Consider the following 19,336-nt stretch of genomic DNA (forward strand, 5'->3'; position numbering starts at 1 on the left):
TTCTGCGTTGACATGAATTTTGGGGGTACATGGTCCAACCCATGAGGCTTTTTACTGACTGCTTCAGAAGTCAACAGGGTCACTTCTTCAGCATTCATAGGCCACTAAGGCCAGCCCAGTTTGGAAAGGGTGGGAACCCGGCTCTGGCGCCTGAGGGCTTGGAGTCATGTGGTTTTTTTGTTTGTTTGTTTGTTTTTGTTTTTAAAGATTTTATTTATGTATTTGACAGAGATCACAAGTATGCAGAGAGGCAGGCAGAGAGAGGAGGAAACAGACTCCCTGCTGAGCAGGGAGCCCGATGTGGGACTCTATCCCAGGACCCTGAGATCATGACCCGAGCCTAAGGCAGAGGCTCAACCCACTGAGCCACCCAGGCGCCCCTGGAGTCATGTTTTTAAGCCACCACATTTCCCGTGAAATACTTTTTTTTTTTTTTTTTTTGAGAGAGAGCACGAGCAGGAGGAGCAGGAGGAGCAGGAGGAGCAGCAGGCAGAGGCAGAAGCAGGCTCCCTAGCAGAGAGCCCAGTGTGGGACTTGATCCCAAGACCATGAGATCATGACCCGAGCCAAAGGCAGACCCTTAACCGACTGAACCACCCAGGGGTCCCTCACTTTTTTTTTTTTTTTTAACACTAAATATGTGTTTACATATCAAATAAGATTTTAAAGGGCATAAATAAAAACAGATTCTCAGATTTTAGTTTTTGCCAAAAGCTAGTGGAGATCCACTTGTAAAGTTCTCTCCTAAAGCTGGCACTGGGTGTGTTAATCCAGTCTTTTATTTTGTTGTCAGAATGCTGCTGATGATTTCGGGTCTGAAGACTTCCCAAGATCTCCAGTGCCCCTCAGACCGCCACTAGGTGCTGCCAACAGCCAGGAGGTGGTCCTAAAGGCCTGTCAGGGGCAGATTCCCCTTCATCTCTGAAATGCCCAGTGGAGGACCCTGAGTGACCCCAAGGACTCCGCGGCCCCTCCCCCAGGGAATGCCCAGCTTCCTGCTACTGTGCTCGCTTTTTTGGTCTCCAGAGTTAGTGTCTGAAATTGTGTCCTTTTCCTTAGCTGTGTTTGTGACCTTCTCCCTGGCTTGTTTCTTGCAGTTTTTCCACCTAGACCTTTGAACTTTTCACTTAGGTGTTAAATCTGTAAATTAATGCTGCAGTAGTGTGAAGGAACAGGTTTGAGAAACATTTCATTTATAGTGGGGGGCGGGGGAAGCGGGAGGGCCAGCCTGCAGAGCTGCAGAGCGGGAGGGCATGGCGGTGACACATTAAGGGTTTCCTGTCCAGAAAGAGAAAAGCTTATCGAGGGGGGAGGTGGAGGGAGGAGCAGCCTGTGTCCACTTTGTCACCGCCAGTGTGCCTGTGCAGCAGTGAGCTTCCTGCCTCCCTGGCAAGTGGGCCCGAGGGGCGTGTGTGGTCTGAAAGCACCTTGCCTTGCCTGGGCTTCGGTGCTGTCAGGGGTGGGTGAGCAGGTCGTGTGGGCCCATCTGGGTTGGCTCCTAGGTTCCCATGCAGGATTTGAACTCAGGGCTGCGCTGCTCCCCACGACTCTAGCTGCGTTTGGTTCCAAGACTGACTTTCTAAAGAGGAAGTGACTAACGTTAAGGACTGTGGTCATTTCTCCTACCTGAGAGTTTCCAGAGACCTCTCCCCAGCTCCTGGACCATCCTGGCTGGCAGGCCAGTGTGGTTAGCTCTGAGCCAAGGTGCAGACCCGCTGGGGTGACTGGCCGGGAGGGGCCCGCGGGGCTGGGTGCAGGCTGCGAGCATGTGTGTCTTGTAGGACTTATACAGCATTCGAAGGGTCCTGGCTGCTTCTCTCTGTGGCGGCTTTTCCTGTGCACCTGAGAAGGTGGTGACTTATTTCTGAGAAGGTAGTTTTCTCAGGGTGACCAGAGCAGACTTATGCAGATACAAAGTTTCTTTTATTTTTACTACCTTTTATCACTGTGTTTTACTGAAGACCAAACGGTTCTAGAAGTGCTTTTCCGTTTTTCATCTGCACTGATTTTCCATATCTTACTTCTGTCCATTCAGTATTTATTCTGCGGGGTGCTGGGCAGGGGCCAGGGATGCAGCGGGCTTTGTGGGTGTCCTGGCTTTGCCAGTTGTCCAAGATGTGCCAGTGTCCAGGCTGTGTGGCTGTCTGGGCTGTGCCCGTGTCCAAGCTTTGAGCTGTGCGGATGTCCGGGCTGCAGGAGTCTGGGCTGTGTGGGTGTCTGAGCTATGAGCTGTGCGGGTGTCCGGGCTGTGCGGGTGTCCGGGCTGTGTGGGAGCCTGGGCTATGAGGTGTCCCAGCTATGAGCTGTGTGGGTGTCCAAGCTATGCAGGTGTCTAGGCTGTGCTGGGTGTCTGTGATGTGCTGATGTCCGGGTCGTGCTGGGTGTCCGGGCTGTGCAGGAGTCTGGGCTGTGCAGGTGTCTGAGCTATGAGCTGTGTGGGAGTCCGGGCTGGGTGGGAGTCCGGGCTGGGTGGGAGTCCGAGCTGTGTGGGTGTCTGAGCTGTGTGGGTGTCTGGGCTGTGTGGGTGTCGGGGCTGTGCGGGTGTCGGGGCTGTACTCCATGTCTGAGCTGCTCAGGTGTTCGGGCTATGCCCATTGCGTGGCAGAGGAGAAACAGGTTGGTGGGTCTGTCAGGGCCACTTGTGGACAGACATCATTCCAGGGTGCTGAGTGCAGGGAAGTAGGTACAGGAAGAGGTGGGAAGGGTCTGGAAGAGCACCCCATCCAGGGGCGGCTCTGGGATGGCGGTTCAGGAGGCCGCTGCAGCCTTAGCCCAGAGCACAGAACCTTACCTCTGGCCCTGACTTGTAACTCGATGTCCTAACTGTTCCGCCTTTTAGTGTTGCGAGACTGCATCTAATCGGAATTTAAACCCCACAGGGACGGAGTCTGGAAAATGGTCTGAGGAGCCGGAGGAGGCGTCCCCAGGCTAAGGGCAGGTGGGCTGTGGAGAGGGCTGCGCAGGGGCAGATGCGAGCACATGGGAGGGGAGTCCCTTTGAAATCTGTGCCCTGGAAATGAAGGGGTCTGTTCGATTGTAAATTCTCCAGTTTGCTGGTTAGACGTGGCCTTCAGACAGGTTTGTGATCGAGTCATTCACCTCCCATGTGAGGACTCTTAAGGAGAACCTCAGACTCCCTTTTCCGCACTGTCTCTGCACTGAGCTTCGAGCCTCCGTCCCCTCTGTCCCCCCACCTCTACGGGAAGGGGACTGGGGTTAATTCCTCACAGAAGGGGTGCCCCGAAGATGTGGTCTTGCTGCATGGGATTGCTGAAGTTGCCCAGAGGATTGGGGGTTGAGCAGATGCGTTTGCTGTCCTGTGTCCATGGGGGGAGAGGCCATCCCCGTGGACATGCCTGCTCTCAGCTCTTGGATCTCGGATGGGGGACTCCCCCCAGAAGGAACAGGTCAGTGCCTCCTTCTGTAGGAGCTGTGGGAGGTGGTCCTGTGGCCAGCTTTTGTCTCATCTGGGGACTCAGAACCCCTTGACCCTCTCTGTTCATCTCTGAACAATTTTTTTTTTTTTAAGATTTTATTTATTTATTTGACCGAGAGAGAGACACAGCAAGAGTGGGAACACAAGCAAGGGGAGTAGGAGAGCGAGAAGCAGGCTTTTGCTGAGCAGGGTGCCGCATGCAGGACTCGCTCGCAGGACCCTGGGATCATGATCTGAGCCAAAGGCAGAAGCTTAACTGAGCCACTCAGGCGTCCCTATCTCTGAACTTCTTAACCCCTTGTTGCAGGATGAGTGTTTGATGTGAAATAAGTGAGGAACGTTTAACCTACCTTTTTTTTTTTTTTAAGATTTATTTATTTATTTGACAGAGAGAGTGAGCACAAGTAGGCCGCGAGGCAGGCAGAGAGTGGGGCGGGGGAGAGGGGGCAGCGGAATCCCTGCTGAGCCCGATGTGGTGCTCTATCCCAGGACCCTGAGACCATGACCTGAGCTGAAGGCAGAGGCTTAACCCACTAGACCCAGGTACCCCTGGACCTGCCTTTTCATTTATTTCCTCTGTGGCTCCACTAGTGGGGTTCTGGGATTATTTGCATTCAAGAACAATGAGTGGGCCCCTGTAACCCCATAGGCGTAACCTGTGTATCCCCCTCCCCCGCCCCCTGCCACACCCGTCCGCAGAGAGTCAGACTTTGCAGAGTTGAGGCCTTTCCCACAGGTGCAGGTGGGGGCATCGTTCAGATCCCCAATTAGAAACAGAAGAACTAATGCTCACAGACAGGGTTCAGCCTAGGGCTCCTGCCCCCACCCCCCAAGTGAAGTCAGCCTCCACAGCCCCTCGCACTAGCCCCGCAGGGAGGGGGGCAGTTCCTCCGTTGTTCCAGAGTGTTCCGAGTCGCTGCCGCTGTCTCTGCTGCCGTGAGGGACTTTCTCCCTTTGAACACAGAGATGTCCAGGCCCCTCCCCAAGCCTGTGCGGTGTGCTCTTCTACCTGAGCAACACTTCACAGCCGTGCTGTCCTCCCTGGGAACCTAGGGCGTGTCCGGAGGGGAGACTGGGAAGAGCTGAGGGTGCGGTGCTGGGTGCTGTGAGGAGTGTGACCTGAAGGTGAGCTGCTCCGGGGTGGGGCACCCAAGGTCTCTGGCAGCCGGCAGTGTGTGACAGAAAGATCTAGGGTGTGTGGATGGAGAAGGAGGCCCCACGTTCTGCCTTAGTCAGCTGCTGGAGAACCAGCAAGGAACCTTCTGGGGTTCCCCCTGCATGTCCTGTTCAGGGCCTCCTGGGACTTCTCTCTGACCCAGATTACTGAAGGCCCGTGGGAGGCCCTGACTGAAGGAAGCTGTGGAGTTGGGGGCAGTCTCCTCAGTTGGTTCCCCTCCCCCCCCCCCCCAGCTCCCTCCCTCTTTCCTTCTGTCCCCCGTCCCTGCTTCCTCATTCCCTTTCTCCAGTAGTGTGCCCCTTCCCCGCAGAGCTGTGGGCACCGTGACCTGCCCAGGGAGTCCCAGGGAGTCCCAGAGTTAGCCCTGGGCCCCTCAGCCCCTTGCGGGTGCGGCCTTCCCAGCCGGCCACGGGCACGTCGTTCCTTCCTCCTGACGGCCTCCCAGCAGGAGCCACTCTGGGCACGCAGAGCAGGTGGGCCCCATGCCGAACTGGGTGCTTCCGGGATGGGGTTCTTTTTCCTCAGCTTCACATAGACCTTTGCTTAATCCCTCATGAGCTTCTCTTACTGCTTTGTGGCTTGAGTCCATTGTGCTGTGGCCACAGCCCACACCCGCCCTCCTGCCCGCCGGAGAGCCCCTGTCTGTGGGCCCGCGGCCCCCTCTGACCCGTCCTGCTCTCCCTGCTGACTCTGAGCCCAGAGCTCGCAGCCCACTCCTGCCCCCTGGCATCCACATCCTCACACACTCCTTCACTGACCCACCCACCTCCTGCTCTTTGTGGGGCTTTTGTTTTATGGTGGTAAAATGTGCACAATGTAAAAATGACCGTTTTAACCATGTTGAAATGCACAGTGCGGTGGCATGAATTACACCCCGTTGCTGTGCACCTGTCACTCCGTCTGCCTCCAGAACTTTTCCATCTTCTCCCATGAGGCTCTGGGCCCATTAAACACAAACACCCCATTCCCTCACCCCCCAAGTACTGGCAACTTCAGTTTTTCCTCCTGTCTCCGAATCAGACTACCCTACATTTCTCATGTAAGTGGGATCGTGTGGTGTTTGTCCTTTAGTGTTGGTTTTATCTCATGCAGCAGAACGTCTTCCACACGCTAACGTTCTTTTTTTCTTTTTTAATTTAATTTTTTTATTTGACAGAGAAAGACACAAGCAGAGGGAGAGGGAGAAGCAGGCTTCCCACAGAGCAGGAACCTGATTCGGGGCTCGATCCCAGGGCACTGGGACCTGAGCTGAAAGCAGACACTTAATGACTGAGCCACCCAGGCACCCCTCTTTCTTTATTTTTGTTTTTTAAAATATTTTAGTTTTATTTGAGAGAGCATGAAAGCATGTATGTGCACAAGCATGGGGAGGGTCAGTGGGAGAGGGAGAAGCAGACTAGGGGCTCGATTCTAGGACCCTGAGATCTTGACCTGAGCTGAAGGTGGACGTTTAACCCACTGAGCCTCCCAGGCGCCCCACACACTGGCATTCTTTTTTTTTAAAGTTTTTATTTATTTATTTATTTATTTATTTGACAGAGAGAAATCACAAGTAGATGGAGAGGCAGGCAGAGAGAGAGAGGGAAGCAGGCTCCCTGCTGAGCAGAGAGCCCGACGCGGGACTCGATCCCAGGACCCTGAGATCATGACCTGAGCCAAAGGCAGCGGCTCAACCCACTGAGCCACCCAGGTGCCCCCACACTGGCATTCTTGCATGGATATTCTGTCTCTATCTGTCCCTCTTCTCCTCATGCATGAACACACACTCATTCCTGTGCCCGGCCATTTGCTGACTTTGAATCACCCAAGCTGCAAGTTCCTATACTTTCTGGTGTCCTGGGTCTCTGGGTCCCCAGAGTCGGTCTGTAACTCAGCACATAGGCCTAGCCTCTCTGAGGACCACCTCCGAGGGCTGGGACTCAGCCCCTCTCTGCTGTCGCGGGAACTGGGTGTCTTCTTTCCCCGCACACCGCTCCCTCTGCCTTCTGTAGAGGGCTTGTCTGGCGAGGGAGGGGCAGCTGCAGGGATGGCCCACCTTTGTGCCTTCAGGCTGAGGCTCGTGCTGGACACCTGATGCCCACGCCAGGCAGGTTTGCTGAGTTCTGGAATTCTTCCTGTGGCCCCTTGGCTGGAGGACAGCCTTGTTTCCCGGCAGCCTGCCTCCCCCAGTCTTTGGCCCCCAGGGGCTGTCGGATAAGGGTTTGGGGTGGCAGGGCTTATTATGGTGTGAGTGTGTGCAGTCTTAGCAGGACAACATAAAGAAAGAACTAATGGGCACTCCTTTGCCACTGGACTCTCCCGCTGCTCTCCCTTCTCTTTTCTCAAGGTCTGTGCTGTCCCTCTGTGAGCCCTGAAAATGTCCCGTTTGAGATGCGCTGTCAAAATGCAAAAATAGGGGCGCCTGGGCGCCTGGGCTGCCTTCGGCTCAGGTCATGATCTCAGGGTCCTGGGATCGAGTCCCGCATCGGGCTCTCTGCTCAGCGGGGAGTCTGCTTCCCTCTCTCTCTCTCTCTGCCTGCCTCTCCGTCTACTTATGATTTCTCTCTGTCAAATAAATAAATAAAATCTTTAAAAAAAATGCAAAAATAGGCTAGATTTCAAAGGCTTCGTGTGGGCAAACAATCTCATTAATACTATTTGATGTTGATTACATCCTGAAATGATAACTCGGTTATGCCAGATTAAATACAGCATTGAATTTCACCTGTTTCTTTTTGTTACTTGGGACAGAATTCACGTAACCCAGACATGACCGTGTTAACCATTTTACTGTGTGTTGTTCTGTGGCTATGGGGTGCCATGAGGCGGTGCAGCCGTCAGCGCCGTCTCATTCCAGAACATTTTCATCTGCACCACGAGAAATCCCGCACCATTAAGCAGGTGCTCCCCACCTCCCCTTTCTCCCCACCCTTGCCCCCCACTAATTTACATTCTGTCTCCAGGTTTGCCAGCTCTGGGCATTTCCTCTCTGCAGAATTGTACCTTTTGTGGCTTTTGTATCTGGCTTCTTGCCCTCAGCATAGTGTTTTCAGGACTCACAGCACATGTCAGGCCTTGGTTCCTTTTTATGGCTGCATAATATTCCACTCTGGCTGCCCCATGTTTATCCAGTCTTCACTTGATGGATGTTTGGGTTGTTTCCACCTTTTGGCAGTTCTGAATAATTCTTTGAATGTCTGGGGACAGGTGTTGGATGGATGTATATTTGTGATTCTCTTGGGAATAAACCTGGGAAGAGGAGTAAGGGTCATGTCACAGCTGTTTAATTTGGGGGGAAACTGCTGAGGCGCTTTCCACAGTAGCTGTGCCATTTCCCATTCTCCTCAGCTGCATCTGAGGGTTCCAGTTTCTCTGCACTTTCTCCACATCCTTGCCCACCCTTCCTTTCCTTTTTGCTTTTTGTTTATTTTTAACTTGCAGCCCCATCAGTATGTGTGACGTGGTGTCTTCTCATTTGGATTCCTGTTTCTGGGGATGGTGGGCATCTCTCTGGTGCTTTTTGGCCATTTGTTTATCATCTTTGGGGAAATGTCTGTTCCAATCCTTCACCCAATCTGTTTCTTTCCACTTTAATGTGACTACTAGAAATCGTCAGGCTTCCGTACGGGACTGACCTTCCCTTTCTCTTGGATAGCGCTGCTCTGGGAGATTCTGAAATTGATGAGGGGGATGGGGAAGAGGAAGGAATGTTGCATATTCTTCCTTCATTCTCCGTGTCATTCACCTGTCACCACTTTGAGATCTTCTCCTTGAGGCACTAACAGCAGTGTCGTTACATAGACCTTCTCCAGGCACAGGGGACAAGGCTTAGGTAGTCTGAGGGGCGTGTGAGTCCGGCTTCTGGGAAGGGGGCCTCTGGCCTTCAAAGCAGATTATTTCAATGAGTGAAACAGAGCCATGGTGGGGATCTTTTCTCCTTTATCACGTGATCTGTGTCACCCTTGCAGCAAGCTTTCCAAAAGTTAGGATTTTAAAAAGTTAGTCATTTACATTTTATGGAGCTTTTAGAGAGGTAGAATTTATTGTTGAACTACTGCTTTGAAAAATCTTGAGCTGCTTTTTCTAGCAATCGAATGCAGAAATAGTTTGATCAAATGCACTCAGACAGTTATAACACATTTGTACGTGGATGATGGATCCTGAGGTCCTCTGAGTTCAGTTTCCAGTTATGTTCTGGTGTCGTTAGTGCTGCTGAGTGTCCCCGGGGACGCTCCCCACACTCTGGGAAGTGCAGCTTCTCCCAGAGTCACTCTCACCAAAATGTGAGAAATAGGGGGTTGTTTAGAGGAGAATATATATTTCATTTAAAAATAATATTGTTTAGTGCAGATTTTTTTTTTACTGAATCTCCAAAAAGCTAGAAACATTTCCTTTGTTTCCTGAACATGATTTAACAAGATTTTAAGTAAATATAAAACTGCATATAAAACATGCTGATGGCATTTTATCATCCTTTTCTCATTTACTTCGGTGCAGACTGTACTTTTCCATGCATAAGTAAGTAGGTGCGGGAAGATAACGAAAATATCTTTTCTTTGGAAGGTAAGATTCGCATGGGAGACAGGCATTTCCTCAGATGCTTCCTCGACCCTCAGGTACAGACTCCAATGTGGGTTTTTTGGAGTTGGGCCAAGGGGAGTGAGTGGAGAAGGAACAATTGAGAATGTCCTGGGGGCAACTGGGTAGCTCAGTTGGCTAAGCATCCAGCTCCTGGTTATGACTCGGGTCATGAGATCGAGCCCTGTGTCGGGCTCCATCCTGGACGTGGAGCTTGAGTTTCTCTCCATCTGCTCCTCCCCCTCACCCTGCTGCCCCTGCTTGTGTGTGCTCTAAAAAAAAAAGTATGCGCGCACACACACACACACACACACACGTATTTATATAGATTTATGTGGAATATATATATTTATGTGGAATATGTACACTTATATGAATATACACAGGAGTGGAATCAGAGCGTATCCATCCTCCCGTGACTGGCTTACTTGGCTCTGCAGAGTGTGCTTGAGGTTCACACGTGGACCAGCACATGGCAGACGTTTTCCTGAAAGGCTGCATGATACCCGCTGACTGTAGCTGCTGCGTTTCCTTCCTCCGGTCACTGGCCGAGAGGATGGTGGCTCCTCACTTGGGGCTGTCCTGAGTAGTGTTGCCGTGAACATTCCAGCGCACACGTCTCTTCAAATTCTGCTCTGAGTTCTTGCGGCTCAGCGGGAGCTGCTGGTTCCTGTGGTCTTTTGTATGTGTGCTGAACTTGGGCACGCCCCCCGGAGTGCAGCAAGCCCCTCGGAGTGCAGCAAGCCTCCCTGCGGGGGGCTGTCGGACTCCCTGCTGCGTGCGTCCCCGTCCCCAGGGCTCTCCTCTCTCCCCCGCCCACAAGGGTATCTGCAGACGCCCCTCTTGATAATCTCTCCCAGCGATATGATACCATCGCTGTGACTTCCTTCCTGGTGTGCCAGGAAATGTTCTGAGTCCTCTGATCTCCCCAAATAAACACGATTTGTTTGGCCACGTTGCGTTGGGCCTTCCCTCTGTCCGGGCCAAGGGAAGGGTCAGGGCTGGACAGAGGTCCGGGAGGAAGCCGGAGGCACAGACGTGGGAGGTGGCACGGTTGACATGTTGCACAGGAAACGTGTCCCCAAGCTGTGGGCCGCGTGGCCTGGGTGTGTGTTTCGCAGGCTTTGTTGCTCATGACATTTCCCTGTGTGTACAGAGCCGCACCCGTGTGTGCGCTCTCATACGGAAGATTCTGGTCACCTCTCTTTCAGGCTTCTGTCGGCTTTGGCACAGGGTGCAGCCCGCTAGCCTGGTGTCCTAATTCGGCACGTGATAAGCACCAGCTTGCTTTCTGGATCGGGCCTGCCGGCGCTTGGCTTTGCCTGTTGGCTGTGAAGAAAGTCTCTTAAGCAGTCTGTGCCTCAGTTTCCTGCCCTCTAAAATGGGCTAATATGCTGCTCGCCTCAGAGCCTGGGGAGAGCAGTGAGCGAGCGGACTGCAGAGCTCAGAAGGGCACCTGGTGACCGTGGCCACAGGCTCACAGGCTGCTCCTGACGCACACGCCACACGCCCTTTCCTCACCTTCCCCTCTGTTTTCTCAGTTCCCTGAGTCCTGTGTTGTCCTTCCTCCTCTGTTTTTGGCCTCCGCAGCTTGCTGTCACTTTGTGTGAGCCCGTGTCCCCACTCTCTGTCCCCCACCCCGGCTGTAAGAAGCTCTTCCTCTTCTCTGTTCCCTCCTCAGGGTGTAGTCACACCTGTGGCTCAGGACGGGATTGCCCCCCCCCAACCCCCACCCCCCCTCAAGAGGTCCCAAGTTGCTGCTGCAGCTTCCATGGAGGAAATGCATCTCAGGGCCAAACAGCCAGAGGCTCCATTTAGCCCTCTAGGGTTACAGGTTCTTGTTGGGACGGCAGACCTCTCACCACAGAAGCTCCTTTTCCAGCGCCGTGTGGGTGCAGCAGCATCCCATCGGGAGCTCAGCAGGAGAGCTCTGCCCGTCCCTCCCAACATCTGGTGGGGGACGAGCATCGCTGCTCCCTTTTCCCAATGAGAACATCTTATCCAGGCTCTTCTAAGCTGTTAGGTTGGGGCGCGTTTCATTCTGTGTTTCTCTTTTGCAGGCGGTTTTAGTGCATAATATCACCACAGGAGAGAAGCTCATCAGAACCCTGCAAGGTGAGTTCCATTCCCCTCCTTTACACCAGATGTTAGGCCTTTTAGGAAAAGCCCGCCTTTCCTCTCATCCTTTTCTAGTGGCTTTTATTCTAATCTACTGATGGGTAGGATCATGAGTAAATGACTACTTTTTACTGGATTCTTTTTGCCAAACAGTTTCTTAAACAGCTTTTTCCTTTTAAAAATGTTGATGAACACATTATAAGGTATTAGGTACAGAATTCAGATGCTCACTTTTTGGTAGGTTAGGAAGTATACCAGAACAGATCACATATGTATATGAATGATAGGTGATCTGTATGTGTATCTATATATATAGATACATACATCTGTACACACACACACAAATATAGTATGTGTGGTGTATATAGGATTTTAGGATTTCTTTTAAATGGGTAACCCTGAATTCAGATTTCTTTTATGAAAACTAACAGTTACCCAGCCCAATTTAATTCCATTTCTTTGCTGTCCTGATTGAGTTTGGTAGCCGGGTCTGGTTTCCATTGGGCCCTAGGAAGCAGCGGTAGCAAGGGCAGTCCTGGGGTGAACCCCTCTCTGGTTGGCTCCCCCACTGGCTGTGACTGGGCAGCTCGGCAGGCCCTGGGTGGTCCTGGGGCCTGGGGAAAGGAGAGCTGGGTCCCATGGGGCCAACCTTTACCGTGGGTAGGAAGCTCCTATGCCCACCCCTGCCCCGAGCCTCACTTCAGCCTCTCGGCAGGTAGGTCTCTCTAGAGCTGCACTGTCCAGAGTGGTGGCCATGAGCCCTGTGGCCAGTGAACCCTGAAGTGTGGCTAGTGGGATGGAACTGGATTTTAAATTTTTGTGTGATTTTCAGTGATTTAAGTTAAAGACTGGAACTCTGAGTCGACTCTGTTATTGGGAGAACTAAGTATTTACAGCTTAATATGTTAGTCTACTTTTTAACTGTGCATGTGGTAAAACCTAAATTCAGATGAAGCATTCCCAGTGCAGATTTAATGTCTGGATTGAGATGTGCTCTAACTGGTACACACCAGATTTCAGAAACGTAGTATGAAAGAGAGAACATAAAATATCTCATTCGTAGTTTTTTTGTATTCACTACTTGTTGGCAAGATAATGTTGCATAGCTGTCGAGTTCAGTCAAATATGTTATTAAAAGTGATAATGCACCTGGTTTGGTTCTTAAAAATGTGGTTGCTATGGGGCGCCTGGGTGGCTCAGAGGGTTAAAAGCCTCTGCCTTCGGCTCAGGTCATGCCCCGGGTCCTGGGATCAAGCCCCACATCAGGCTCTCTGCTCTACGGGGAGCCTGCTTCCTCCTCTCTCTCTGCCTGCCTCTCTGCCTACTACTTGTGATCTCTGTCAAATAAATAAATAAAATCTTAAAAAAAAATGTGGTTGCTAGAAAGATTACCCACGTGGCTTGCCTTGTAGTTCTGTTGGACCGTGCTGGTCTAGGGTTCTTGTCCCACAGTGGGTTCTAAGAATACGAGTAGGGGACATTCAGGGTTTTACAAAGTTACGTGGGTCCCTGGACTGCTGGGGGCTTTGCAGTGCTCCCCTTTCTCGTCTGGCCTTTTGAGAATGATCCACGTCATGGATGTCAGTAGGTTATTCCTTCTGTTGCTGAGCAGTAGTCCCTCGCCCCATACTTGATTTGATTATGGGAATTTTTTTTTTTAAATGTGCAGTTTATTGAGGTGTAATTTACACCCAGTAAATGTACCCTTTCTAGTGCAGAGCTCTGTGTTTGGACAAATGCCCCATCCCCTAGATCACCGCAGCCATGACCAGACCCTGTCCTGCAGGAAGTGCCCCCCAACCCGTTGAGGTCAGTCCCCTGCCTCAGCCTCCAGCCCCTCTGAGCAATTTTACAGCCCTCCAGTTTTAAGTCTTGGAGCATCTCCTAGAACTGCTCATGAGACGGAGGCTTGTTACTGTGTCTTTGGCATTTCACTGAATCCTTCACTTTCGTTTCATTTTCCCCCAGGAAGCTCTGTAGGTTTAGAGTCATGGGGACAGACCCTGGGGATGTGGGTGTGTGTCTAGGGCTATGTCCCAGGCCCTGGTTGCAGCCTTCTGGCCACTTTGCTGTCCCCTCTGTGGCAGCTCTTCTTTCTCCCCTGGCCCTTGGTCAGCGGCTGCTGTTTTCTGCAAGACTTTTAGGAGCCAAGAGGTCAGGGCAGCAGGGCTGATGAGTCTCCTCAAGGAAAGCATGCTGCTTCCCAGCCGGGGGGTGGGGATTAAATGAGCACAGGCCTGGGGAATGGCTGGTGGCGGTGAGTGACAGGAGGTACGCAGGGGGGCAGCCGGCCGGCAGCCTGGGTCCAAGGACGGGGTTCTGCCCTGAGCAGCTGCTTACCTGAGCAGATGTTGAAATCCACGTTTTACAGGCTGAAGGGGAAGTCTTCTGGGGACCAGGGGACACAGTGGCATGGGTCACCTTATGGGACAGCTCAGGGTTTAGGATGTCTAAGAAATAGCTGAACAGAACCTCCTAATGCATTTTAAAGGTCAGAGGTCAAAAGCGATTAGAGAGAGGGTAAGATTCCGGTTGGGTGTGGATTTCCAAGGCTCCTCCACCGTTCTGGAACGTTCTCTTCCCTCTCTCCTCCCTTCTATACTCTCCTGCGCGTCCTTGTCCACTGTGTTGTGACACATCTGCTGTTGTGTGACCGCCACGCTGGTGACCTACCGGCTCCTGGGTGGTCCTCTGGCCTCAGACCAGTTAAAGGCCCTGCAGAAGAACTATGGCCGGCTGCAGCAGGACGTGCTCCAGTTCCAGAGGAACCAGACCAACCTGGAGCGGAAGTTCTCCTACGACCTGTAAGTGTGGCCCCCAGGGGGTGGGGGAGCTTGGTGTTCTGAGCCGTGGGTGTGAGCGGGTGGGTGTGCACTGCGCATCCGAGTTCTGCAGGAGGCCCGGCGCCCTTCCTCATGTAAGTGTGAGTCGAGCTTCAGAAAGCTCTGGAAGAGGACCAGCAGGGGGCTCCTGATTCAGAATACGCCGGACGGCAGCGTCCCGAGCAGGAAATGGCCTGTCGACATACTTATAAAGTTCCCAGAAGTTTTACAGGGCAGGTGTGCTGTCAGTAACGGAAAGCCTTTAAAAATGTCTTCGGGAAGTGCTCAGATGCGCCCTTCGTCCACTCCTAGACTGAAAGGTGTCTTTGGCATCAGATCCGGGATTTATCTCTGGGCGTCGGCATGTGGACATTCTGTTTCTGTGAGACTCCTAGCGTCTCTTCAAATTTCTGCAGCGAGAAGGGAGCACTTTTATTTTTCAGCTTTATTGAAGTATGATTGACAGGTAATCATTGTCTGTATTTAAGGTATAAAGCATGGAGTTTTGATATGCCTTGACGTTGTGAAATGTCCCAGATCAAGCTCATTAAACATGATCGTTGTGCCTGTGTGGTGAGAACACTTAGGATCTGGCCTTCAGCGTATTCAGGTGTACGTGACTCGCGACCGTGCTCCTCACGCGGCCGTCCCACCCCAGCCGACCGTCAGGCCCGTCTGTTTTAAGCAGATGAGAACTTCAGTTGCGTACAAAAACTCTACACGTTTACCTTTGGGAGGATTTTTATGACCAAAACAAAACAATAAATTTCCAAAAGGTTAGCTAAACCCTATAGTAAGATAGTAAAAACCAGTTGCAGGGAGTGGAGAGTAAGCCCTAGTCTGTTATTGTTTTCCCCAATAAGAGCAGCATAACTCAGGCACAGGGGGGTCTGGGATTCGGAGGCAAACAGCCACCTATGAGCCCCGTCCTCTTTCCCGTTGGCTGACTTCTCCCTAGTTTGTGTCCAAGGTCATATCGATTTTTCATATAATTGCAGTCACTGGTAACAGTTTTAAATCATTGTTTTCCACTTGCTTGTGTTATTTATAAATGGAAGTCCTTACTTGCTCCAAAATGTGGCATCACTAAAAATGGCTGGTTAGTATTATGGAGGCACAGAATTTACCTCATGATGTCCGTGTTTGGGTATTTTGGCTACTTCTAAGTTTTTGATTTTTCTGACTAGCCTGATAGCAATGTGTATACCTTTTAAAAAAGATAATTATTTTGAATTATTTCCTTCTAAAAAGGACTCATCTGTAGGTTCAGTGTCATAAATTGCCAAGTTGCCCTCTGAATAAGTTTCCTCACCGCACTGCCCTCACTGGGATTCTCAGGTCCTTCCAAAAGATTGTCCACTCACTGTGGTAGCATCCTGATCACTTTAAAACAAAATACTACTAAAGCCAGGAAGCCCTAAATATATAAGCATGCAGAGGACATGCACTAACGTCAGTAGAAGGGTAACGTAATTAGAAAATATGCATATGGAACCTTCTTCAGCCAGCCCAGAGGTTCTCAATTTTGGTCAGCGATTTTGCTCCCAGGAAACCTTTGGCAATGTCCGGAGACCTGCGGTCACCATTCTGCAGTGCACAGGGCAGACCTCATAACGGGGTTTTCCCTGGCTTTGAACACGGTGGTGTTCAGTTGAGGACCCCGGAGCTGGGCCAGTCATCAACGATCACTAACACTCAGACAGAAGTGAAGACGGCCCAGTCTTTTATTATTCATCCTTAGAAGAAACCTTCAAACGCACTTCCCTTCCATTCTTTGAAATAGGATAAGCCGTTAATGCCCTCACTTGATGTATGTTGACTCAGAAGGAGCCGACCTCACTGGAAATCAGCAGTCAGCCAGGCCCAGCGACGGGAGGGTGGCTCTGCTCCCCATGTTGGAGCAGACAGGGAAGGTGGCCAGGCCTGCTGGACTCACCCTTTTTCTCTTAGGAGGTTGATGGCTAATTTGAAACGCTTTTTGGCTGACGTCAGTATTGCAGTGGTCGTGCCCAAAATGTTATCCCAGAAACGGTGTGTTTCCTGGGGATGATGTTCATGGAGTGTTGGAAGCTGTCTTTGGGTTAGAGACCTTTTTTGACCTGATGAAGGGTGCAGATCTCTTGTTAGCAGTATCTACGAAGTTGTGCATTCTGTTGGTGGGACAGCGGAAGGTCACCTGCACAGCCGCTCTGGAAACACCCTTTCGGGCCTGAACCTTTTCTACTGGCAATGCTGGGACTGGAAGAGCGGACAGGACAGTGAGGCCGCCTTCCTGATGCACAAGTTAGTGTTCATTCTTCCGAATCGGCGTCCCCACTCCTCGCTCCCACCCCTGTGGCAGATGTCACTAAGCGGTCACGTTCTTGTCGGTCTTGGTCACACACTGCCTTGCAGGCTTCCTCCCCAGAGCACGTAGGGTTGGCTTCTCATGTGAACTGCTTGTCTTCTCATTTCCATGCCACGAGGAAATAGTTTGCCAGAGCCGTTACTGGACGAGACCCAGCACTGCCCTGAGATTGCGTCCTGGACGATCAGGCCCCCTGCCTGCGTAGACTCCTGTGTGGCGTACGACCCGCGCATCCGTCGCACCAGCCATGATCACCCTGGCGGCAGGTCCCGCATGTCTGCGTTTTCGCTCTAGTTGGTGGCTGAACGGTTGGCATGTGCATGGAAGCGGAAACTCACCTGAGGCCTTTGGGACGTCACACTGTCACCGTCCCCACGGCCTGCGTCCCGGTGTTTGAGCTTCATTCTGAGGCTGTTTCCTTACCGCTGTGGAGCTGGAATTGGGGAAGCTGGCCTCCACCCGCAAGGCTGGGAGAGTGAGGCTCTTTGTCCTCGGTTTTGGCAGGGCTGAGAGCAGGTGAAAACAGTACGTATTTCCCATTTGTAGGTTTCTGAAGGTTCAGGAATGGCTGTGCCCCTGTTCGTTGGCTGGTCCCGAGCGTCGGGGATGCTGTCAGCTAACAGTGAACTGGCATGTTTAGTACGTTCGGGATTTAGACGGTCTCTCTTCTTGTTCTGTGCGTTTGAACTACTGCGTACTAGTCTATCACCTGCGAGTTGCCTATTTGTGACAGTTTTATTTAAATGAATTTTTCAGCAAGTCTTCTCTTGATCTGTAAGCTGTCCAAAGTCTGGAAGTCTGTCTTCTGCTCTGTCTGCAACCCCTGATGCCCTTCTCTGCATGTGGTTCTTGGGGACCCACGGACTCCTTTGCACCATAGGTCACATTATAAGAGCTGTGGGCTGAGTGTGCGTACAGCTGGCTCTGAAGGGCCCGTGACCCAGAAGAGGCAGCTTGGGCCCTAGAAAGAGCATGGCACAGAGCCAGGAAACCCCAGGTCTGGCTTCTGCTTTCAGCCTTATCTCTCTCTCTGACCCTGGTCAGCGGCCCACATTCAGGTCACTTCCCAACTTCCTTATTTCTACAAATGGGTAATTCTCTCAATTACTCTACAACCCTGACACACAGGATGCTCTTAAACTCTAGGCTGAAAGCTCCAGTGATCCCTCAGAATATCTTAGCTAAAAGGGGGCTCAGCCTGAGCCAGGTGATGGGCTCCAGTAACAATTTTCTGATACTGCCTGGGCATCCTCCAGTTCAGTTCTTTTTTTAATTTTTATTTTTTTAAAATGAAGCTTAAATTTTGGAGCAGTTTCGGGTTTGCAGAAGTATTACAAGAGCTCCTGTGTACTGCAGACCCGGTTTCCGTGTTGTTAACGCTTTCCAGTGATGGGGTTTATTTGGTTCAGTTAATGGACCAGTGTGGATCCATCATTAACTAAAGTTCATACTTTGTCTGTGTTTCCTCGGTTTCCCCCTAATGGCCTTTTTCTCTTCCTGGACAGTCCGTCCATTCCCACAGTCCGTCCGTTCCCACAGTCCGTCTGTTCACGTTTTCTTAGAGTCCTCTTGGCTGTGACCATTTCTCAGACTTACTTTTTTATGATCTTGTTAGTTTTAAGGAGTGCTGGTCAATATGTTTTCTTATAGTTTGTTGCAGTTGGGATTTATCTGGTGTTTTTTTCATGGTTAAACTGGGGCAACACATTTCTAGGAGGAAGGCCACAGAGGTCAAGTACCACTTTCATTACTTGGTATCAAGGGTACATACTATCCATATGGCTTGTCCCTGTTGATGATAATCTTGATTACCTTACTGAGGTAGTGTTTATCTGGTTTCTTCACCATAAAGTTACTCTGTTATCTCTCCCTCTGTACTGGGAGGGACCCAGTTGGATGCCCCCTCAATCAACCATTTCTCTCTCTCTGAATTGGAGAGTGGTATTAAGAAGCCAAGTTCTGGGCACCTGGGTGGCTCAGTTGGTTGGGCGACTGCCTTTGGCTCAGGTCATGATCCTGGAGTCCCAGGATCAAGTCCCGCATCAGGGTCCTTGTTCAGCAGGGAGTCTGCTGCTCCTTCTGACTCTCCCTGATCTCATGCTCTCTCTCTCTCTTTAAAATAAATAAATAAATAAAGCCTTAAGAAAAAAAAAGAAGCCAAGATCTGGGTACTAGGTGTGTTTGTTGCTGCTGAGGTGTGGTTGTTTCTAGGCCCCATCGGCTGCAGGGTAAAGAGCTCTGTGTGTGTACTAACCTGTGTTGTATACAGACATTGATGACTATTTCTATAGGTTCCCAGCTGTATGCATACTAAACCAAGCCTAAATTCTGTCTTGTAAGATTGGTGTCTCCCGTTCTAATCTAAGTTAACAGAACAGTCTGTTTTGGATATCTTCTCAACTTGGGAGAGTTTGCAATTATTAATATTTTGTGGCTCAAAATATTTTTAAAACTGCCTGTGGCAAAGACTGGCTATGGCTTCTCCAGATCCATGATTTTCTCCCACAATGTAATTCCTGCATTTCCAAACCCTCCTTGCAGTGAAGTATGGCCTGGTGACCAAGTTCTGGCCAGTGCAGGAAGGAAGTGGAAGCACAAGACCGTAGGAAGTCTTCTGAAATTGAGGATGGTCCACCAGACCCCATCTTGTTTACCTCTCCCCTCATTCCTTCCTGTTGCTTGGGACTCATGCAAGATGGCTGGGCCACTGTAGCCATCTTGGATCATGAGGCTGGAAACCCGTGCTAGGATCATGAACCCGTGCTAGGATCGTGCTGTATCCCTGATGATTCAGATCGGCCATCCTGGTGCTGGGCTACCTACATGAGACTTCAGTTTATGGAAGGAGCAGATTGGTATCATTTGCCCTTCCTGTTTCT

The 19,336-nt window shown here is 51.1% G+C and overlaps 1 protein-coding gene across 3 annotated transcripts in view; it reads left to right on the plus strand.

Moving 5' to 3' along the window:
- The window catches only part of GOLM1 (golgi membrane protein 1), a 56,766-nt gene that overhangs the window by 20,704 nt on the left and 16,726 nt on the right, over positions 1 to 19,336 (plus strand). For all 3 annotated transcript variants that reach the window (XM_032308648.1, XM_032308647.1, XM_032308649.1), the window contains exons 4-5: positions 11,231 to 11,285; positions 13,990 to 14,092. In XM_032308648.1, the coding sequence (XP_032164539.1) occupies positions 11,231 to 11,285; positions 13,990 to 14,092 (158 nt within the window). The remainder of the gene's footprint in view (positions 1 to 11,230; positions 11,286 to 13,989; positions 14,093 to 19,336) is intronic.

The sequence above is a fragment of the Mustela erminea genome, chromosome 12 (genome assembly GCF_009829155.1).
Source record: "Mustela erminea isolate mMusErm1 chromosome 12, mMusErm1.Pri, whole genome shotgun sequence".
NCBI classification, from domain to species: Eukaryota; Metazoa; Chordata; class Mammalia; order Carnivora; family Mustelidae; genus Mustela; species Mustela erminea.